General features: G+C 36.7%; 1 protein-coding gene across 2 annotated transcripts in view; it reads right to left on the bottom strand.

Annotated features, from left to right (window-relative positions):
* Nucleotides 1-25,000, bottom strand: part of LOC136825801 (uncharacterized) — a 682,034-nt gene that overhangs the window by 221,752 nt on the left and 435,282 nt on the right. The window contains exon 2 of one of the 2 annotated variants that reach the window (XM_067082715.1): nt 20,107-20,962. The exons of the other annotated variant lie outside the window; for it this stretch is intronic. Coding sequence (XP_066938816.1) covers nt 20,107-20,259 — 153 coding nt within the window. The 5' untranslated portion in view covers nt 20,260-20,962. The remainder of the gene's footprint in view (nt 1-20,106; nt 20,963-25,000) is intronic. 2 annotated transcript variants of the gene reach the window in all.

Genomic DNA, 25,000 nt, shown 5'->3' on the forward strand with positions numbered 1-25,000 from the left:
TTCAGCGCTGAAACGAAAATTGACAGTAAAAGGTTTGAAAGGTGTAATAAAAGGAAGACCTCTCAGTTGCACTATGAATCAATAGTTAGGAGAGGGTGGACAGTAAGATGGAAGAAAGAGAATACGAAAGGAGGTGCAGTAAAAGGAACGAAAGCAATTGCAGCTAGGGGCATTACAGTGCACCGCACGAGGCACACTGACGGAATGAACGCGTTTTCCCAAATTAAATCTGTCAATAAATTTCCACTCAGTGTCCAAAGGCGAGAATCTATAATGTAGCAATGAATTTTCTTTTGTAAAAATGGGGAAATTAATATGTCGCTTCCTTACAACAGACTCTGACATATTTATATAACTGGGTATGTAACACCTGATACTTCATGGGAAAGAGCTGAAATCCCAACACATCACAATTGAAATCTTTCGTCATACACTTACTAATATCGTGTGTGTGTGTCTGTTTGTGTATGTGTATATATATACACAGTATATGTGTATATATATATATATATATATATATATATATATATATATATATATATATATATATATATATATATATATATATATATACACACACACACAATCATTAACACATCAAAATAGGAAATGAATAACCAAATTCCTGGTGTAAAGAATCCAGTACAATATATTAATCCTTTTTAGAATACCTTCACGCTGAGAAAAGTCAACTTATACAATGCTTGAAATCCTGTGGAACTGGACTTTTATTTTTCCTTGCAACAAAATGTACACGAAATTCAAGACACAGATGATGATTTTTCCTTCCCCTTCCGGCTTCCCTCAAGAGAGAGAGAGAGAGAGAGAGAGAGAGAGAGAGAGAGAGAGAGAGAGAGAGAGAGAGAGAGAGATACACCCAGAAAAACACAGCCTTTAATGAATAAATACTGTCTTAACAACGTAACACTAAAAGAGAAAAATTATTTTTCAGCAAAATCTATCATCAACCAGTGTCATTCAACACTAGGTCACGACAAAGGCGTTTTCTTTGTGTAAATAATGAGAGAGAGAGAGAGAGAGAGAGAGAGAGAGAGAGAGAGAGAGAGAGAGAGAGAGAATATTTGTATGGAGGTCAGTAGTGACATTAAGGGGTGGGTGGTATGGGGATAAGGGTGGTGGGTGTAGGGGGAGGGGGGGGGTAGGAGATAAGGAGCCTAATCCCCTTCACACTTCTAAACCTAACACTCGAAGGGGAAGAGGAGACACGGGGATGAAAGAGAATGACTTAGAATGTTGATAACACGGTGGACTGAATGGCTATAGCGCTCTCTCTCTCTCTCTCTCTCTCTCTCTCTCTCTCTCTCTCTCTCTCTCTCTCTCTCTCGAACAAGTAGGTCGCATCTCGGCGGCCCGAGTGGCGGTAATCGGCTGCTCCTTTCCTATTTCTCTTTTCCAGAACATTTTAAACGACTACGTGCCATGAAATAAGGCAGAGAATATAATAACAATAATAAGAGACATAAGATTACAGAAGAACCCAACCAACACAGGAATTACAAAAAGTCAAGAGCATCACCAATGATCTACGATAGTCACTATTTAAAGGGAAAAAATGTCCCAACAACGACAAACAACAATACAAATAGAAATTAACCCCCTCTTCTTCACGGAGCCGAAAATGAATGACGAAAATGAATAACTGCAGGACCGCTGTGGATTCGTGTAAGCGCACATGTTCAGAGGCCGACAACAAAAGCCGGTCATGTAAGGGGAGAGGGTGGGAGATGAAAGTTGGGCCCCAACCACCCACTGAGTACTGTGCTATGGCCAGTGACCTCAAGTCTTCGGTTTTTATTTTTTCTTCTTTTCTTTTTAACCTAGCAATGGTTAATGACCTCATCTTTCTTTTTCTTTCTGATATTGCATACGACCTCATGGGTATTTTTTTTTTTTTGCAATGATACGATTTTTTTCTTTTTGCTTATGACAGCGACTTCATAGATTCCTTTTTTCTTTTTTCATAATATGCATACATACATACATACACACACACATATATATACATATATATAGACGGTGACTTCATGGATTTTTTCAATTTGCTAATGCCCAATGACCTGGATTTTTTTTTACCTTACAGCCAGCGATTTATGTTTCTTTTTTCATTAAACTCATGAACACAGTCTAGCTAAGGCAAGTGACCTACCTAAATTTTCCTTGCCTGGGTCAATAATCTGCTTGGTACTTTTCTGTCTACACCGAAGGTCTTTCACTCATCCACACGCAGATCGCCAGTAAATCTCTAGTTTTTCATTTATTCAAGATGAAAACGTTAATAATTAAAGACCAGTGGTTTTCCATCCTCCTTGGCAGATTCTGTTATTGTTAAACACATTCCAAGACACCTTAGTTGCAAGAAATGTATGTCAGAATATCATGGACGCGTCTTTTAACAGTTGAGAGAGAATTCACAGAGCAAAATTTTGACAAGTCAAAATGCCAAGATCCATATTTTGAGATCGTGTCAAGTATCTCTCTCTCTCTCTCTCTCTCTCTCTCTCTCTCTCTCTCTCTCTCTCTCTCTCTCTCTCTCTCGAGCGAATAATTCAGACGTCTTCAATCCGCCGTAACAAGGAAATAAATAAGAATAGATAACTTCCGCTGATCTGCAAGTCCAGATCACTACTTAAGTGATCGTTGAAATCACCGATGGTTTCAACGCGAAACGACGCCATTAATGGCGATTTTCCAGGGTTAATGAAGCGCTGTAACACCTTATTACCTATCTGCAATCACTATATATCACAGGCAGAAACAGCAAACGGGCAATCGGCACGCTCTCTCTCTCTCTCTCATCGGCACACAAAACTTCACACACACACACACACACACACACACACACACACACACACACAGACGTATTATATTTATATGATATAAATAATCGCGTGTGGAACAGAAATAAATTTCTCACTCGCATAGGTTCCAACTTTTTTTATGATTTGTGAGGTTCAGTTTGCAGCCCCCTAGCCGTTCAACTGAAAGACCTGGGTGAGTCAGAAATTTATACAGTATATATACACATAGTGTGTTAAGTGTGAGCGAGAGAAAGAATATGGGTTTATGTTTGGAAATTCGTAGTATTGTTCCAATATAATTGCAAATCTACAACACTTCCACGAAGGTAGGACTATCAATTTTTTTAATGAAAGTTGCTATTTTATTTTGTTATTCTAATTTACTCTTCCTCTTCCAAATCAGAAAGTAACTTTAGTACGAGAATGTTCGACATGCAACAATTATGGTAACCCTCCGCAAACAAGCACATGCCGCAACCGCAAATTAGGATCGTTAATTTTTCCATTATAAATCGCTCGAGAGAGAGAGAGAGAGAGAGAGAGAGAGAGAGAGAGAGAGAGAGAGAGAGAGAGAGAGAGAGAGAGAGAGAATATTGTGAAAAGTTATCAAGAAAAAGAAACCTATTAACTTACAGCAAGTTCTTTCACCAATGACTAGCAACAACATTTATCTTAGTACTTGAATAAGTTTTCAAACTTAGACTCTAGCTGACGTTTATGAGGACGGTAGAGCCTGGACTGGTTCCTTAGGAGGGTTAGCAAGGAGCTGAAAATGAAGATCAAGTCCTTACTGAGGAATGCATCTCAAATTACGCCAGAAAATTAATCTGTAAGGTCAACGACACAGACATACAGACAGACACGCACACACACACATACACACACTATCTCTCTCTCATATACGCGCACACACGTACATAAACGAAGATGGTAAGTTGATAATTTAACTCTCTCCTTCTCTCTCCCAAACCAGACACACAAATGTACAGTTTATTTAATGTTAACTCTCTCTCTTTTCACAATATTTTCTCTCTCTCTTTTCGCAATATTCTCTCTCTCTCTCTTTTCACAATATTTTCTCTCTCTTTTCGCAATATTCTCTCTCTCTCTCTTTTCACTATTTTCTCTCTCTTTTCGCAATATTCTCTCTCTCTCTTTTCACAATATTTTCTCTCTCTCTTTTCGCAATATTCTCTCTCTCTCTTTTCACAATATTTTCTCTCTCTTTTTTCGCAATAATTTCTCTCTCTTTCTTGTCACGATATTTCTCTCTCTCTCTCAGACACATTAGCACGCGTACACGAGAAATTTAACAGTTTATCTCTCACCCTCCTCCTCCTCTTAGCTCACACTCACATGAATACAAATTTAACACCTAATTTCTAGATTGCTCTCCCCCGCCATTCCTCCAACATAAAAATGAATATTAATCCTTCATTTCCGGTCTCGTCGAAATGGGCTAGTGGCCATTGAGGTCAACCGCGCAGTAATGCGATGGAATTTATATGCGCAGCAAAACCGACGGGAACCGGAGTCCGAACTGAATCTGTAATGTGAAATCTTGAACGGGTCAAAATGAAACCGATTGGACTCTATGTCCCGTTTCCAATCATGTTCCCACACACGGAGGATCCGCTAACAGTATGAGAAACCCTTGTGCTGGAAATTCTATATAGCCTATGTACCTAGTGTTTCAGTTTCCTCTGTGGTACATCTACACAGATATGTGTGTGTGTGTGTGTGTGAGCATATGAGAAAATGTACCTCTACATACATACATACATATATATAATACACATATTTACATACACACATACATAAATAATAAAATAAGGTAACTATATTACAAAAAGGGAATGTTTTGCCAAGTGAGGTGAAAAATCACGCGACAATAACTTGAACCGAACATTGCCTAAAATATACTGCATAACTTTTGTTTCATAACTTATTTCATTATCTTATTTCATAATTTTCAGTGTCATCAGATATGATGACGGACAAGGGACCTCAAGCAAACAATATACTGCAGCGGTCAGCTTTTAAAGGCTTCCAAAACATCTCCGGGAAACCAAATGGCTCAAAAAAATAAGAGCGAAGTTTACAAAATGACTACGTACAGCGGGCGTCTCTGACCGAGCACGCAAATTTTAAAAATCTTATCACTCAATATCCCTTAATACCTTGCGTCACTTTTGTAATTAGGTACTTTGGCAATTTTAAAACTTGTCTTTCAATATTTTGTAACTGATCGAGTAACGTATATGCACTGTACGCGAATAACATTACTCTAACGGCTAAATTTTAATAAATATCAGTTTTTTGTTACATTGCTTAGGAGAGAAACAGAGAAAGATTCATACACCATAAACAACCCAAGCCATTGAAATAAAAATGTATCGTTCGTCTGGTGGAATGAGAAACTGAATTTATTACGACCTAGATCCCTTCATCGCAATGTACTGCATAGTTCTTTTCCCCTTCCGGTCTCCCTCACACACACACAGAGAGAGAGAGAGAGAGAGAGAGAGAGAGAGAGAGAGAGAGAGAGATTCCTCAATTCAGTTGTATTCCAAATCCTCAAGAGAAACATCCTACACATACCTCCAGGCCTACACTGGCAGTACATACTAAACATGCAGAATGAATATCTGCAGCTCCCAAGAAAATCTCTGCACGCTGAAAAATAATAAAATTACTTGACATTTCCCTGACTCTAATAGAATACAGTAGAATAGAATAGTACAGAATAGATTAAAATATAGAATTTATGCCAAAGGCCAAGCGCTGGGACCTATCAGGTCATTCAGCGCTGAAATGGAAACTGACAGTTACAAGGTTCGACAGGTGTAACAGGAGGAAAACCTCGCAGTTGCACTATGAAACAATTGTTAGGAAAAGTTGGAAAGTAAGATGGAAGAATGAGAATATGAACGGAGGTAGAGCAATAAGAATGAAAGGCTGACTCTAATATGACATCATAATAAATCCCTAGCAATAATGCAGAGAGAGAGGGTATGGTAGAGTACTACCATCAGCAATGGCCCCCGGGCAGAAAGCTGGCTGGACCCAAGCCTACAATTAGCAGTAGCAGCATAACCAAGAATACCAAATCGTGGGTAAGGAAACGCGAGCATCTGTTCCAACCATCTCAATATCAGGCTTTAGTTTTCTGTAAAAGAAAACTATTGTGCCGGCTTTGTCCGTCCGTCCGCACCTTTTCTGTCCGCTCTCAGATCTTAAAAATTACTGAGGCTAGAGAGCTGCAAATTGGTATGTTGATCCTCCACCCTCTTATCATCAAACTTACCAAATTGCAGCCTTCTAGCCTCAGTAGTTTTTATTTTATTTAAGGTTAAAGTTCGCCATAATCGTGCTTCTGGCAACGATATAGGATAGGGCACCACCGGGCCGTGGTTAAAGTTTCATGGGCCGCGGCTCATACAGCAATATACCGAGACCACCAAAAGATAGATATATTTTCGGTGGCCTTCATTATACGCTGTAGAGGCTGTACAGAAAACCCGATTGCGCCGAAGAAACTTCGGCGCATTGTTGACATGTTTTTACTCTCTCTCTCTCAGGTTCCTAGTCCCTTCCTTTCCTTTGTCTCTTACTATGAGGAGAGTGACTTCAGTTATCCTTAAACACAAGAGAAGACTAAACCGTTTTAAAAAAAAATTACATACACCTACTTTCTTTATCTGGCATCTGTATAATTACATATCAAAAGCTTCAACAAACCATGAATATAAATTAACATTCTCCCTCTCGTTCTCTCTACATGTTCACACCTTTCACGAGGAAAAGCGTAAACACTTATATAAAAACCACTTAACGTGGAAAAATGAAGATTCAACCTAGTGCATTCAACGTTTCTTCCTCATATTAAGCTATGGACAACTGTTTGAGGCACAATTTACAGAGCAGAGTTCCTCCTTCAGCTGGTGCAATGAGCTTTAACAAAAACAAACACCCACAGCCTATGGGATAATCTAAAGCTTTAATCAGCCCTAACAATAAACAAATAACCCTCACAATTGGCTGTAATCTGGTTGGTCCTATTGACCCCTATAAGCTCTACATCGACTTTCTCTTTGTGTACCCACACTTCGATTCTGGCGTTGCCAACCCGTCATTAAGGAACAATGTTTATTAATAAAAAAACTCAATAAAATTATTATATAACATATATATCGAAAAGTATGGTCGTCGTGTAAATAGTTTTTTATTAGACCTTATAAACTTCATATAATATTCTTTGCTTACAACAAAGTAACAAATATATATATATATATATATATATATATATATATATATATATATATATATATATATACTCGTATATATATATTATAAAACGAAAGCTCAGCAAGTTAACTGTGAAAGCTTGTGACAAAGCCTATGGGTAGTGCTCTTCGTAATAGCAAAAACTGGGCAGATCTTTAGCATCAACTAAAATTAGGTCAGACGTTCTCTAAGGTAACGGTGGAAAGCCCGGATGAGAAGAGGGAAGCATAAGATATAGTAACAATAAAGAAAAGGAATGAGAAGGGGCAGTTAGGGCTATCTAAAAAGGTAAACGACTGAAAGGAGGGGGGAGGGAAAGGGGGGAGGGGTGCAAGATGGGGAGAGTATGGCATGTTACGGAGGGTAAAAGCCCCATTTGAATGGTAATGAAGGATTGGAAAAGCACCTGTTACGGCGTTTTTTTTTCTTTTCTTATACAGGCCTAAAGTGGGTATTCCATTGTGGGCATGAAGCAGATTCCATTATGGGCACAACATACCCGCAAGGCACGGTCAGTATAGAAGATTCTCAATGTACGTTAACAATTCGATTTTACTGGAAAGGAGGTCACGACGATTTTTTTAAATTTTAAATATGCGAACAATTACTCCAAAATTCTCTCTGTCCATTATTGGGTCCCCAAAATGAATGCTTCTAAACGTGGAAAAATTATGTTTAAGCCAAAACTCAATAGTGGGTGTTTTATTCCTCACACCTTCCAGAGGATGTCGTGCAATTGGAACTTCAGAACTTCAAGAACTTCAAGCGAAGACGCAACGCAATTGGAACTTCAGAAGTTCAAGCGAAGATGCAATGCATTTGACTTAAGAAGTTCAAGCGAAGATGCTATGCATTTGGAACTTCAGAAGTTCAAGCGAAGACGCAATGCACTACTACCCTAATACTATTTCTCCTTGCATTTTAATACAATTTTATCTATTTACTAATTTATTAATTTTTTTTTCTTTTTTAATAAGTGGAGTCTCTTCTTTATGTATTTCCCTTTATCTCTTCTTATTTCTTCCTAATGAACACCGTATTCTTTGGAAGCTTGAATTTTAAGTCATATTTCAAGGAATGGATTATATTCCGCAAACAGTTCCGAGATAGCCTGAATATATTTTATTTCTCGATCTTGTATATCACTGAGGTCACTAACGTAGCCAGACAGCCAAAAATGACAGCAATCTCAGAGGACTGAGACGGGAAGTTCAGACCCTAAGGACGTCACGTACCTCCCCAAAACTTAGATCAAGGTGCCTTTAGTTTATATATTTACGGAAGGGCCAGTGGTGAAAGAGGATGGACCCGGTCTGCAGGACAACAACTGCATAAGTGAAGCTAAATCTCCAGTGGCTTTGAGTTGTTACACACCATAAATATAAATATATAAATAAACGTTGCTTTTGTTATCCCCACAATACCAATAACAAAAAACCCAAATTCATAAATAGTTGAACATTTGATTCATCTGGAATACGATAGAAAGCATTACAGAAAAAAATTGGGGGATTTTAAAAAGATCCCTTTTTCTTATTCTTCCAAGAAATACGCGATTAGGACAAGAAATCTTTTTGCAAGCTCTAGCCTATAAAAATAAATGACTGTTAGAGAGGAAGAAACATATTCTCTAAAATTGTCAACGATTTCAGCTAAAGAAAGCTTTTCCTATTTCATCAACTTATAATTCACTGAAACCGATGAAGAAAATCTGTATAGTGGATAACCAAAATAAAAATATATTGAACTTTGGGCCTCGCTCGCTCGCTCGCTCAGAGTAACAAATGCTAATATGACAGCTGGCTTTACATGTGTAATGTCACTTCAAGTAAACATGTTTTTGTCGGCTTGTCTGCATCTGTTCAAGTAAACATTGGATAGCCAAGTGGAACCTGCCTCCTTACCTGTCTACCTAACTATTTACCTATCTACCTACCTACCTACCTACCTACCTACCGCAGAGTCCACGATGGGAAGATACCTTCCGCTTGCACCCATGTCGTAAATCAAAAAAACAATCGTGAAACGTGACTTCTGATGGAATTGTTTCTTCGTCTGTACCCGGATAATGACACTGCCAGAGCCAGCAGAGCGAGTGTAGTGATAAAGGAGAAACCAGTGACCTTACGTCTATTATCATGAGCATCGCCATCGTTAGCAACAACAATTGTGGATTTCATTTATCATTTTGTCTCTTTTTTATTTTTTAATAAGTGGTCTCTTCTTTGTGTATTTCCCATCACCTTCTGTTATTTCTTTGTAATGAACAAATTCTTTGGAAGCTTGAATTTCAAGTCAATGGCCCCTTTAGTAGGCTCGTTCTGTAAGCATAGCGTTCTTCGTCTGGATAATAATAATAATAATAATAATAATAATAATAATAATAATAATAATAATAATAATAATAACATTATCAATTTTTTTTCTTCGTTTTAACGTGCTTTTTCCCATTTTTATATGGGGCAAGCACGATGCCTTCTTTTGAAGGACTTAGATTTGGCGGTGGGATAGGCCGTAGCCTCGATCGGCTGCCCTGCCTGACATCACTTAGACCCCGGTAACGAATGTGTATATGTAATGTACCAAATCCCCAACTCCCTTTCTCCCAGCAGCGAGGAGAACTGGGCGGGTAGGTCGACAGTTCGAGACGTGTGAGGTGTCTGTTATGTTTTTAGATGTTGGAGTGGCTTTGTTTATGTATGTATTAGTCTGTAACACCCAATTGCTTTCAGCAAACCTATCCGTTGATTACATACGTAATCGCGGGGTGTCTACACGGATAGCAAAGTGTCCACCTTCTCTGACTGGTCGGTTGCGGGGATTGAACCCTCGCCACAGACCTCTATGAACTCTGAGGTCGCTGCTCTACCAACCGAGCCATCGAGGCTCCAATAACATTATCAATTACAATAAAAAAAATTGGCCTCGCCGACCTACAGAAATTAATAACACTAATCAAAAATGCAAAAGTGTTATTCATAACATTCAAACGAACAAAAAAAAAATCATAAAAAATACTTACAATTAAATTTTGTGAATTGATAAAAGGTTTATAATATACTCACAATGCCGCATTTACAAAAAAATCCTGTCATTTTTCGAAAAAAAATTTAAAAAATAGGTAAATAAAAAAAAATCAAATCAAATTTCCAGTATGTCTCATCATCTAATCCAATATTAAAAGAAATTCTACTACCATGAATAAACCCACCCCAGCGTAAAGCCTTATTGAGCATTTTATCCATAAAAAAAAAAAAGGCGATCCAGGTCAACGACCCTCACGAATAATGCTTTAACAGCATTAAAATGCTCCAATAGGCATGGGGAGAGAGAGAGAGAGAGAGAGAGAGAGAGAGAGAGAGAGAGAGAGAGAGAGAGAGAGAGAGAGAGAGAGAGAGAGAGAGAGAGAACACAATATATATATATATATATATATATATATATATATATATATATATATATATATATAGAGAGAGAGAGAGAGAGAGAGAGAGAGAGAGAGAGAGAGAGAGAGAGAGAGAGAGAGAGCGATATGCTGTCGCAAACACCTCTTCCACGAGAAAGGAAGGGGATTTGGAAGGCCATGGGTATTATAGGCGAGAGCCAAAGAGGATTACCTTAATAGGATTGGGCGCTAATTGGATGATTTCTCTTCCGGTAAATTTTTTCTCACCAAAATAATGATGACGATGATAGTAATAATATTTTGCCTATTTTCTCACTGCTACGAATCATAATGATATTTTGCATTTCACTGTTTATTGATTCGATTAAGACAATTCAACAATTCAGTTGGCGAAATTTCAAAAATGATACGTGCCAATGATTGTATACGCTGTAATAGCATGAAAAATATAACAAATTCAAAGGTATCATACTTATTACACCACTATACACCACTAATATAATCCGTCCATTCCTCAAGATATAGGGTACAACTCCCTTTCATCAATTATATACACAGTACTGTACTACCCACAATGCTCTTAACTTCTGTGATGAATAATAGGAAAAGATAATACAATTCTCCCTGTATTGTAATAATTTACTCATTTTTAATCTATTCATTAATTTTCAAACTTATTTTTTTTTCATTTTTACCAAGTGATCTCTTCTTTCTATTTTTCTCATTATCTTCTGATACTTGCTTCTAATGAACACCATAATATTCTTTGGAAGCTTGAATTTCAAGTCAGTGGCCCCTGTGGTGGGCTTGTTCCATATGAATAGGGTTCACCTTCTGAATAATAATAATAATAATAATAATAATAATAATAATAATAATAATAATAATAATAATATTCTTTGGAAGCTTGAATTTCAAGTCAATGGCCTCTTTGGTGGGCTTGTTCCATTTAAACAAGGTTCATCTTCTGAATAATAATAATAATAATAATAATAATAATAATAATAATAATAATAATAATAATTATAATAATACAAGGACCAAAAGAAATTGAAAAAAAAATCAATAACAGACGCTTCACATGAACCAACCGACACCTGTCACATCAACAACAACAGCCGACATTCGAGACCAAGGTCCGGAGCAAGACCCAGAGACCGAACGAAACCGCATTTCGGAAAGGAGGTCATAGGCCACGAGAACTGGGGGTTTAATTAAAAAGAAGTGAAATAAATACCCAACTTAATTATTTCCAAATTAAATACACTGATAGATCTGTTTCTGTAGTCCGGCACAGCGGAGATTTTGTTTGTGGACCCAAAAATATAGGTTTATTATTATTATTATTATTATTATTATTATTATTATTATTATTATTATTATTATTCAAGGGATAACCCCTATTCATACGGAACACGCCTACAGGGGCCATTGACTTGAAATTCAATATTTCCAAATTCAATTAATTCATAGATCAATTTCTGTAATCTGACACAGCGAAGGTTATGTATGTGGACCCGAAAATATAGGTTTATTATTATTATTATTATAATTATTATTTTTCAGAAGATGAACCCTATTCATATGGAACAAGCTCCCAAAGAACATGGTGTTCATTAGGAAATATGAGAAAGTAAGGTAAGGTAAATGGAAATACAGTAAGAGGAGATAAAGTAAGTGATTTCGAATCAAAAACACAAAACAAATAGATTTCAGAGGGAATAAAACCTAACGGGAAAGTAAAAAATTAATAAAATTATAGATCTAAAAAAAAAAAAAATTATAGATCTAAAAAAAAAAAAGGAATGATAAAGAAACAGAGGCAATGAACACAGAAGGAGGGCAAGATTAAGAAGAAGGAAACGAGAGCGGTGGGGTGGGGGGGGATTGGCTCTATGGAGCATGGAAGAGGAGAGGGGGGAATGGACCCATCCGAAAATTGCCCACCTGTTGATGGGTCGAGAGAGCAATTACAATTCCGATTGGAATGGCCGTAATGGACGCCGAATGCAAATGGGATAGGGTTCATGAATAAAGCTTGTGTAGAGAGAGAGAGAGAGAGAGAGAGAGAGAGAGAGAGAGAGAGAATAAGAGAGAGAGAGAGAGAGAGAGAGAGTTTCTATTATATGAAAGAGAGAGGAGAAAGTTACTATTATATATATATATATATATATATATATATATATATATATATATATATATATATATATATATATATATATATATGGGGAGAGAGAGAGAGAGAGAGAGAGATAGAGAGGGAGAGAGAGAGATTTCCAGGGCGTATTTCGAGCATCCAGACAACAACTTCTCACTGAATGTTCTAATCTGGGTACTGGGCAAAATGGCATTCCCGGGAAAATGATTTTCTAATCCTGGAATCTCCGACGTCCCCAAAAGACGCGGAGACAATGTCTGGCGACATTCGGACAACTGGCAAGGGACAGATTCCGGGCGGGTTAAGTGAGAACCAAAAGCGGCGAGGCAGAGAGTTTTTAATTCAAATTCAATTACTTTAATTCTCCTTTCTGTATTTCCCTTTACGTTACCTGCTCTTCTCTTACTTCCTAATGTACACCAGATTCTTTGGAAGCTTGAATTTCAAGTCAGTGGCCCCTTTGGTGGGCTTGTTCCATATGAATAGGGTTCATCTTCTGAGTAATAATAATAATAATAATAATAATAATAATAATAATAATAATAATAATAATAAAAATAATAATAATAATAATAATAATAATAATAATAATAATAATAATAATAATAATAATAATAATAATAATACCACATTCAGCTATGTATAGCCTTTTTCCTATAATTTCTGAAACCTTCCTTCCTTCTTACTCTTAGGCAAGCCCGGGCTAGAAAAAAGCACTAGCTTTCCAGCCATCCTGAAATTTGCTCTTATATAAATAATCACTCGTAATCTGCCTACCAGTAATGCGAAATAACTTTATACTTTCCGCCAAAAACATATTAAAACTTTACATTTACAGTTTTTTTTTTTTTTTATCAACAAGTTTGAGAAAAAGGACGCCATTTGTGGCAAGTGATTACATAAGAAACTTCACAGCGAAATTTTGACATCGTTAAATATTTTCTACATCAAAGCATACCGTCAGAAGGTTAGAGTACTAACTCAAAAACTCAAAACTTAGGTAACTATGATAATCAGGCTAAAGGAATGCTTGCATTCATGCAGCTTGAGTTGCCATTATAATATCAACTTTGATATATGCTACAACTTGATCATTCAGCACGGTTTAACACCATTAAAGCCATCGTATACCGTTATAACACTCTCTCTCTCTCTCTCTCTCTCTCTCTCTCTCTCTCTCTCTCTCTCTCTCTCTCTCTCTCTCTCATATAATAGAAACTCACTCTCTTTTTCTCTCTCTCTCTCTCTCATTTAATATGAACTCTCTTTCTCTCATATAACAGAAACACCCTCTCTCTCTCATATAATAGAAACACTCTCTTTCTCTCCCTCTCTCTCATATGGCATAAATTCTCTCTCTCTCTTATAATAGAAACTCTCTTATAAAAGAAACACTCTCTCTCTCTCTCTCTCATATAATAGAAACTCTCTCTCTCTCTCTCTCTCTCTCTCTCTCTCTCTCTCTCTCTCTCTCTCTCTCTCTCTCTCTCTCTCTCTCTCTCTCATATAATAGAAACTCCTTCCCTTTACGACTTATTTACATCGCCGGTCTCTCCTCCAAACCAAGTCACGTACCGGTTTCAAACGACCGCCTCCAGAACCGCCACCTTTCAGCTTTCAAAAGTCCGGTTCTGTTTCACTAGGCATTACGTTTTCCTCCTCCTCCTCCTCTCCTCCTCCTCCTCCTCCTCCTCCTCCTCCTCCTCCTCCTCCTCCTCCTCCTCCTCCTCCTCAAGTGCTTCTTGCTTCGCTTCCTTATTATCACGTCCATTCGCAAATCACATTATCACGGCGGTCTTTGCTTCGCCTTCTCTGTATCAACCGATATTTCTTCCAAAGCGTTTTATAACAGGAGTTTTTCTTTACTGCTTTCTAATGCTCTTGTTTCTCCTTCCGACGGCGCACGTAATCCATCTCTACTTTGCTTATTCTTAATCCTTTTTCCCTTTTACTTGATTCTTATTTGACTCTCAATTGTTTTGTGTAAACCTTTCCCATCAATCATTTCTCCCGTTCTGCATCTGTTGTTCATTTCATCTTTATCCTATCGATTATGAGAGGAACTATTTTTCATTCGACTTGATATCACGATATGCGCTTCCAATCTACTTATATACCATATCTATTAAATTTTCGCTTATTAAACGCTCATATCCACTCTCACCTACTTCAGGAATCGCAAAAGAATGATTAATTTCGCGTCTCAAAAACGTCCAGCCCATGCCAATAGGATTTTCTAATCCATTCCGAATTTCCCTTGCATTCCTGAAACCTTCAGTATAAAATACTCCGAACCCCTTTTCATTCACTTCAGGAACTGCAAACTATCTTCATGACGGTTCGTAATACTAAGACAATTCTCATAACTTTGAAATTCGTCGCACTTTCTTCTCCAACCAATCGAAAAGGATTTCTCTCAGCTCACAATAATAATATTAATTTATGGTGCATCACCATATCGTGACTGGAAATAATGAGTAAAAAGCCACAATAATGTAAATAAGAGAGTGTATTTTTCCAAAATACAAAAACGGGTTACAGAACAGGGGGGAGACCCCCCTTTTTGTATTTTGGAAAAATACAGTCTCTCACTTACATTATTGTGGCTTTTTACTTAATAATAGTAATGCTAAGAAATTCGCAATCTCGTGGAAAACAGTTTGTTTAATTAAAATCCACCATTATACAGTAAACTGTATTACTAAGTAAAATACAAAAGCAACGACTTTCGAACACCGGAATGGTGTTCCTCGTAAGTGTTATGCTAAAATGCGTAAACACTGTCTTTGCTTTTGACTTTACTTAGTAATATAGTTTACTATATATTTGTGGATTTATATTACACAATAACATAACGCAATAATATTATTGGTTCGTCAGTTCCGCCCACACACCACTTTCTCCTTAATTAAGGTTCTCTTCGATCTCCTTAATCCTTCCCACACTAGAAATCCTTCCCCCTCCCCTCTAAAAGGAGCCAAGGCATCCTACATCGACAAGTTCCTCGAGGTGTGGCTCGATTGGATAGAATATAGAATAGAATATAGAATTTAGGCCAAATGCCAAGAGCTGGGACCTGTGAAGTCATTCAGCGCTGAAACGGAAACCTACAGTAAAAAGGTTAAAAAGGTGTAACAGGAGGAAAACCTCGCAGTTGTACTATGAATCAGTTGTTATGAGAGGGTTGAGGAAACTAAGTTGGAAGAGAATATGAACGGAGGCACAGTAAAAAGATTGAAAGGGGTTGCAGCTAGGGGCCTAAGGATGGGACGCAGCAAAGAACCTTATAAGTAATCCCTACAGTACGCCTCATATGATGCACTGACAGAACTAACCTCCCTACGGAGATGACTCAATTGGAGTTTGAGGTGAAAACCTCTTCGCGAATGACGCTTATCAATCAGGACTCAGTCACGTAAATCTAAGATCAGTCAAGTCCTGTTATGATTACGGGAGTTAATTATTGTGATATAATATAATACTTCAGGCTTCCCTCTTCCAGTGACAGATTAAGCCAGGGTTACCAGAGGTCACCATTCCATAATGAATCTACCACATGGCAAAACAGAACACCCATCTAGGATTTTTAGTTTTCTGTACAAGAAAACTATTGTGCCGGCTTTGTCTTTCCGTCCACACTTTTCCTGTCCGCCCTCAGATCTTAAAAACCACTGAGGCTAGAGGGCTGCAAATTGGTATGTTGATCATTCACCCTCCAGTCATTAAACATACCAAATTGCAGCCCTCTAGCCTCAGTCGTTTTTATTTTATTTAAGGTTAAAATTAGCCACAATCGTGCTTCTGGCAACGACACAGGATAGGCCACCACCGGGCCGTGGTTAAAGTTTCATGGGCCGCGGCTCATACAGCGTTATACCGAGACCACCGAAAATAAAGTAGATCTATTTTCGGTGGCCTCGATTATAAGCTGTAGCGGCTGTACAGAAAACTCGATTGCGCCGAAATAAACTTCGGTGCATTTTTTATTTTTATTTTAATAACTTTAGAAATAATAATAAAATAAAGCTTCTTCTGAAGACCTATATAATTATTTATCAATTTATAATTTCATCTTATTACCACAAAATTACCGATGTTCCGCACCGTTACAGCTCTCTAAGGCGATCAGTCAATAGTGAGGCTCCTTGTGACAACCATTAGCTATAATTTTCTATACGCCCATGTGGGTGTGACGAGAACAAAAGAAAAACAAGTAAAAAATGCGCCGAAGTTTCTTCGGCGAAATCGAGTTTCCTGTACATCTGCTACAGCGTTTAATCAAGGCCACCGAAAATATATCTTTTGCTGGTATTGGTATAATGTTGTATGACCCGCGGCCCATGAAACTTTAACCACGGCCCATTGGTGGCCTGTCTCATATCGTTGCCAGAAGCACGATTATGGCTGACTTTAACCTTAAATAAAATAATAACTACTGAGGCTAGAGGGCTGCAATTTGGTATGCTTGATGAATGGAGGGTGGATGATCAACATACCAATTTACAGCCCTCTAGCCTCAGTAGTTTTTAAGATCTGAGGGCTGACAGAAAAAGTGCGGACGGACAGACAAAGACATCTCAATAGTTTTCTTTTACATAAAACTAAAAAGTAATAAGCAAAAAAAGAGCAATCATATGATGTTCTCTCCTGTCATCCATTTTATTTAGTTGCCACCACACGGTTACAGTTAATTTCACAACAACAAACCAAAGGCCGAACTAATTCTGGTTACAGCCGATTCCGTTACATAATACGTTTCACTGAACCGAAGCACTTTATGAGATCGCTTACAGAATTGCTTTGCAAGAAGAAAATTTATCGTTATTGTTGGAATCTGATTTCAATCACTTTCCAAGAGGTATCATGCCTGCCACGCCTCGCTGATTAATATATATATATATATATATATATATATATATATATATATATATATATATATATATATATATATATATATATATATATATATAATATATATATATATATATATATATATATATATATATATATATATATATATATATATATATATATATAAAAATCACGTGACAGATGTGTTCCTCACGTGAAAGGTGTATTCCTCACGTGACAGGAGTGTTCCTCACGTGACAGGTGTGCTCCTCACGTGACAGGTGTATTCCTCACGTGACAGGTGTGTTCCTCACGTGACCTCACGAAGATTAACATTTAGTATAAACCAATTTATAACTATGGAAGGCGAGTGACAGCAATAACCTGCAGAATGTATAATTGCGGCCAAAGGCCAAGCGCTGGGACCTATCAGGTCATTCAGTGCTAAAAGGAAAACTGAGAGAAAGGGTTTAAAAGGTGTAACGGGAGGAGAACCTCGCAGTTGCATTATTGAACATTGTTATAAGAGGGTGGAGAGTAAGATGGAAGAAAGAGAATATGAACGGAGGCACAGATTTGCATTGAACGTTTAATAATGAAGAGTGCATTGCCTCAAAAAAGACAACACAATTCTACAGAACAGTCTCGTAGTTTAATTAAAAGCTCAACGCAAAGTTTCGACAAACCATAATAGAATTCTGATGTCAGAGAGAGAGAGAGAGAGAGAGAGAGAGAGAGAGAGAGAGAGAGAGAGAGAGAGAGAGAGAGAAGAATTTAAAACAGGACTAATTTTTTTTCAAGGGCTTTTGACGACACTGTGGCCAGAGGAACGTCACGTAAATATACTACTCAGACAGAGAGAGAGAGAGAGAGAGAGAGAGAGAGAGAGAGAGAGAGAGAGAGAGAGAGAGAAAAGAGCCACAACATCCAACCGCAGGTATTTTTCCCACTTATCACCTTTTAATTCTTTGTGGCCGAATGACAGAATCGACATTTTTCAGAAAAATTAGCGGTGATAACATTTGCCATTCATATTTTCTCATAATATAACGGAACTATAAAATTACGTTGTAATGTCACACACAAATACATTGTATACATATATATTTTATATATATAATTTATATATATACACAATATATTCATAATATATATATTTATATATACACATACATACATACATACATACATACATACATACGAACACACATATACATACATACACACATATACAATAATAATTAAATAAAAATTTAACTTAACCAGTCATAATTACGCATTCTTCCTTTCCCTGCATTCCAAAGCAAATACACATGGCGGTGCCATTAAGTAATTCTTCTCTCTTTAACTTACATTCTTCACTTTCAAAGCATCGTCTTTTATTGTGGCTCATAACCCATAGACTAAAGCCACTCCCTTTGTCTTAGTACACCTGTCGATAATTCATATATAATTACATAACGATGACATCTCATATGACGATGAAGTGTTATCGCCAAAGGCTGCACTGTAATCAACTATGTAGTTCTGTAATTTCTACAAAAAATCTAAATGTTCTCAAAACATACATGAAAAGATGAACAAAATACACATGGAAACAGAAGTATAGATTTTTGTCATTTGTTTCCCAATTCCCAAAAATTTTTCAAAAACCAAAAGATGACTGAACAAAATCCAAACAATAATGAACAGATGAACAAAACACGTAAAGAAACAGATGTACAGAAGAATTTAATTTTTCGTTTCCTAATCCTAAAGGTTTTGAACAACCAAAACAGGATTGAACAACCGGATAAACCAATAAGAAAGTTCCAAAAATAAAAAAGAATGCTTACAAAGCCGTACTCACGTAACCTCAAACCACATAATGGCTATGCAGATTCTGCTTTCACATACCTGCAAAGAGGAAAAGACATTGGTCACTTGAATTGTTTACGATGCTACGCAAGATTATTTATAGTCTATTGAGGAAGCTGGACTTGATTTAAGTAAGTAACTGTGGTCTCGAGGAGACTTGCTCAAGATTACTGTTATTCTTTGAAACCTGGGGAAAAATTAACACAGTCTAGAATTTTTACAATTTCAAAATTAATATCTATAATGAAAATACATAACATTACTTACCGTGTATTCGAATGTGGTGATGATTTTAATTAATTTCTATAAACTACAAGTGCTACAATATTAAAAAAACAAAAATTGCCCTACGAAAGCACTTACCATATGAAAAAAAGAAAGCTTAAAAATCTAACGAGTGTAACATTATAAATTATGTATGTATATATATATAAATTATATATATAATATATACAGTATATATATATATATATAATCACACTGACACGTGATTTATATATGCAAATGTTACACATGAATAAAAAAAAACTGGGTGTAAAGCCTGACCGGTTTCCTCTGTAATATCAAAGACATGATAATGTCTTCGATAATAAGACGAAACCGGTCAGGATAAACACATTCGTATAATATATATAATATATACTGTGTATAATATACATATAATACATAACATTTATAATGAGGAATAACAATACAAACACCAGTATCAGATCAGAGTCGTTCCTTACCTCCACCAACTGGGCAGACGAGATGTATTCCGTCTTGTTGTTGTTGGTGTGTTGGAGGACGACCTCCTCGACGACCCGGTCGTCGTCGTCGTCCTCGATGACCTTCCTCCGACAGCACAAGAGCTTGTCGAACATGTCGCTCTTGATGAACATGATTGCGCGTTAACGGCGACCCCGCTGGGAGGACGGGCGCGAAGACGAAGTAGAGGTGGTGGTGGTAGTAGTAATATGATTACGTCGATTCTTGAACGGTCTCGTTCAGTTTTTCCAGTTTAAAAATAAATATTAAACCTTTTTTCCCGTTTGGAAAAAATAGTAAGCCTTTTTTCCCGTTTGGGAAAAATACTAAGCCTTTTTTCCCGTTTGGAAAAATACTCAACCTTTTTTCCCGTTTGGGAAAAATACTAAACCTTTTTTCCCTTTTGGAAAAAATTAAAAACCACTAAACCTTGATTGCAATTGCAATATTTACGACCCTCTTCAGTCGCTGATGAAAATCAACATCTCACACAGCGCGTTTTTTCTACTTTGGCCCTTTTCACGAACCCAAAGAAAACATCTCACTGTATTTCACTCAATCTCAGGACCACATCCCCTCGAGAAGTGATGTCCGCTGATGTTTAGCGTTACGGTAACGTCCTGTGACTAACGAAGACTTGTAATGCAGTTCACTTGCATAACACTTTTTGGAACCGGAGTATCTGTGGTCCCCAGGGAAGCGTCACTCGGCTGTTCAATTATTTTTAATTATTCAAGTTCAAACAATTATTGTTCAATATTATTCCAGTATCGGGAACTTCACTCTTATCCTCGAGACGCATTCGAGTGATAAGGGATGTTCAACCATCACTAATTGCTGTAAAAGAATTAACTTCGATAAGAATCGAAAGCTTCAAGAAGAACAAACCACATAGATTCTTTTCAGTTCAGTATCACAGACCAGCCAATATTCCTGTTAAGTCCATCGTTTAACAGAATCTTACAAGGTCTTCAGATAAAATAGACGTAAAGAAAGTAAACACACTTTGTCAAGGTACGAAAAACCCATTAAGACCCGTTCAAAGATTGCCTGAAGGCGGAATTATACTTTCATCACCCCGATGACCCTTACTGATAAGCTACACACCAGAAAGCGAGATGACTTTATTTGTTGTTAATGTTTGCAACAGAAAACATGTTAGCAAGCTTCGTCGGCAATTAATGTCAGCCTACTGGAGTGGTTTCAAGTCAGTGCAATATAGGAATAATTAATTTAAACTCCTTAGTCTCTAGAAGTGGAAAGGAAGACCGAAAAAGCTCCGTAGTGAAAATTACTCGAAAGCTTGCGCCATAATATTCAGTCAATGGCGTGGCATGTGTACAGGGGTTCGAAGTGATGCTGATGTTTTATCATAAATAAATAATTATATATATATATATATATATATATATATATATATATATATATATATATATATATATATATATATGTGTGTGTGTGTGTGTGTGTGTAATACATATATACATATAAAATATATATATATATATATATATATATATATATATATATATATATATATATATATATATATATATATATATAAAATGAGTAGGTGTGTGTGTGTGTAGAAACTCACCCTACTTCATACCTATATAAAAATACGTATATACATAGTTAACGCCAAACTAATTAAAACATCTACATGTATATTTTGTAAATAAACCATAACAACATATCTTTAACCGTATGCCATCCGAAATTCACACCTTTGGCCTAAATAAACGACAATCTTTTTCGGAAATGAAAAACAACTTATCTGGACGGCTCTATGCAGCTACCAAAATGTTAACGTGGCAATATGGCACTGAAGATTCCACCCATTTACACCTACCATAAAATATCTAAAATAAAGACCTCTTACTTGATATATTTCAAATAAGAAAGAACATACTCATACGCGATTGTACCTCTAAAACAAATATGCTAATGAAACACGAGTTAATGAAAATATACCCTGTTTAGTATGAAAATATATCCTGTTTAGTATATATACTTTTGACTACTGAAAGAACTGCACGCCTCTACTTACTTGAATAAAACAAGTAAAAACTGCGCCGAAGAAACTTCGGCGCAATCGAGTTTCCTGTACATCGTATAATCAAGGCCAGCGAAAATAGATCTATCTTTCGGTGGTCTCGGTATACTGCTGTATGAGCCGCGGCCCATGAAACTTTAACCACGGCCCGGTGGTGGCCTGGCCTATATCGTTCCCAGAAGCACGATTATGACTAACTTTAACCTTAAATAAAATAAAAACTACTGAGGCTACAGGGCTGCAATTTGGGAAGTTTGATGATTGGAGGGTGGATGATCAACATGCCAATTTGCAGCCCTCTAGCCTCAGTAGTTTTTAAGAACGCAGGGCTGACAGAAAAAACTAAAACCTCTGACTGATTGATACGCCAAACTAGCGCCACAAGGAAAACATGCCACAAGTTTTAGCCATAAAAATTTTACGTAGAAATAATCTCCACCTTTCGTCCTAGGAATTAGCCCCGGGAGAGCCGCCAGGCCAGGCCAATTTCGACCCAAAAGGTTATTTAATGATATGCTTATCTCCTTCCCACATTAAATCAAAAGTTCAAGGCTGAGGTACACAGAGTGGGGAAAGAAAAAAAAAATAAAATAAGACGAACGCCGTCCGCAATCACAAAATGCTTCCAATCCTATTGGACACACGCATGAGATTATCACCATAGGCCTATTTTCAAAACTCGAGGCTGTCGAGATACGAATGTGAATAGCGTCTGTAGGCCTACTGCCCCATCTTTCTACGCCTTTCTCTTCCCAATGGGTGGTCGTCACCCCGATCGCGTATAAGCTACGACAAACGCCGCCTCCCTCAAACTTTTTAAGTGGGTTCTGTCCCAAAAAGGTCACTTCCTGGGCGAGTAACTTAAGGTATTTGCAACTTGAGCTGACGCCAACCAGGTACAAAGACAGGTAGCATCTCAGGAGCTCCGCATTTTTCTTTTGTTTCGACAAACGGACAAATATAAAAAAATGGCCAATTATAATCACGAACCAACAATGAAATTTATAGAAGAAATTTTATGCCACAGCCTTTAAATAAATTATCACACGGTTCATACAGGACACTGGAACTGACCCCATAAACCTTGTAAAGTGCTCAAAGAGCAACTCGATGTGAAACTCAAAAGAACGTTTTATTATTATTAAGCACGTTAAAACGAAGAAGAAGAAGATTATTATTATTATTATTATTCAGAAGATGAAACCTATTCATATGGACCAAGCCCACCACAGGGGCCATTGACTTGAAATTCAAGCTTCCAAAGAATATTATGGTGTTCATTAGGAAGAAATAAGAGGAGGTAAAAGGAAATACATAAAGAAGAGATCTCACTAATTAAAGGAGCAAAAATACATTAATAAATTAATAAACAAATGAATGGATAAAAACGCATTAAAATGCAAGGGGAACAGGATTAGGGTTGCAATGCACTGCAATGCATTGCATCTTCGCTTGAACTTCTGAATTGCGTGACATCCTCAATAAACAGTAAGCGGCGGCTTCACAATAGCAGATTCTGTCTCAGGTCAGGAGAAGCTATCTGGAAAGCTCATCGGCTTCCAATTCTTCCCGACTGTAACACGATATTACTGAAGGTAACAATAAATTAATTACATAGAAATTAAAACTCCCCAGAAAACACATACTGACCTCTGACCATAAGACGTGAATATTGTTTGAGAGTTTGTGAAATTAAGAATACTAACTAGCCACGTTTGAAACGGAACAAATTTTATGTGAGATATTTTTCAAGCAACGGAGCGGGCTGCTAATGTTTAACAGCGTAAGCTAATTAAGATATACTCTTGGAAATTTTTATCTTAGATCATGATAGAAATTTGAAATAATATTATTCGAAATCATGAAAGAAATTTTCAGAAATCTTTATCAACGATTATGAAAGAAAATTGCAGAAATATTATTAGAGACTATGAGGGGAAATTGCAAAAATATTATTCGAGATCATGATATTAAATTGCAGATATTTTATCCCAGATCTTGAAAGAAAATTGCAGAAATATTATTCGAGTTCATGACAGAAAATTGCAGAAATATTATTCAAGATTATGAAAGAAAATGACAGACATATTAAAGATCATGTCAAAAAATTGCAGAAATATCATTAGAGATTATGTAAAAAAATTGCTGAAATATTATCTGAGCGCATGTCAGAAAATTGCCTTCAATCCCTCAGCAAAACAAATAACCACAATTCTGCCTGATAACACGAACATATGGCGTCGCTGTACAAAACAGCGCGATACATAAAAAAAAAAAAAAAAAATCTTATTGCCTCATTGGGAAACTATCATGTAACAAGTGCAAATCGTTACAAAGATTTTCTGAAATTACAAATTTCATCTAACGTAACTTAAGATACAATAATCACGGCATATGAAGGCAACTATATTTATTAATAATAATAATAATAATAATAATAATAATAATAATAATAATAATAATAATAATAATAAGATATTTATTAATAATAATAATAATAATAATAATAATAATAATAATAATAATAAGAAGAAGAAGAAGAAGAAGAAGAAGAAGAAGAAGAAGTAAAAAAATGCGCCGAGGTTTCTTCGGCGCAATCGAGTTTTCTGTACAGCGTATAATCAAGGCCACCGAAAACAGACCTAATTTTCGGTGGTCTCGGTATAATGCTGTGTGAGCCGCGGCCCATGAAACTCTAACCATGGCCCGGTGGTAGCATATCCTATATCGTTGCCAGAAGCACGATTATGGCCAACTTTAAACCTAAATAAAATAAAAACTACTGAGGCTAGAGGGCTGCAATTTGCCATTCTGATGAT

Source organism: Macrobrachium rosenbergii, chromosome 39 (genome assembly GCF_040412425.1).
Source record: "Macrobrachium rosenbergii isolate ZJJX-2024 chromosome 39, ASM4041242v1, whole genome shotgun sequence".
NCBI lineage: Eukaryota > Metazoa > Arthropoda > Malacostraca > Decapoda > Palaemonidae > Macrobrachium > Macrobrachium rosenbergii.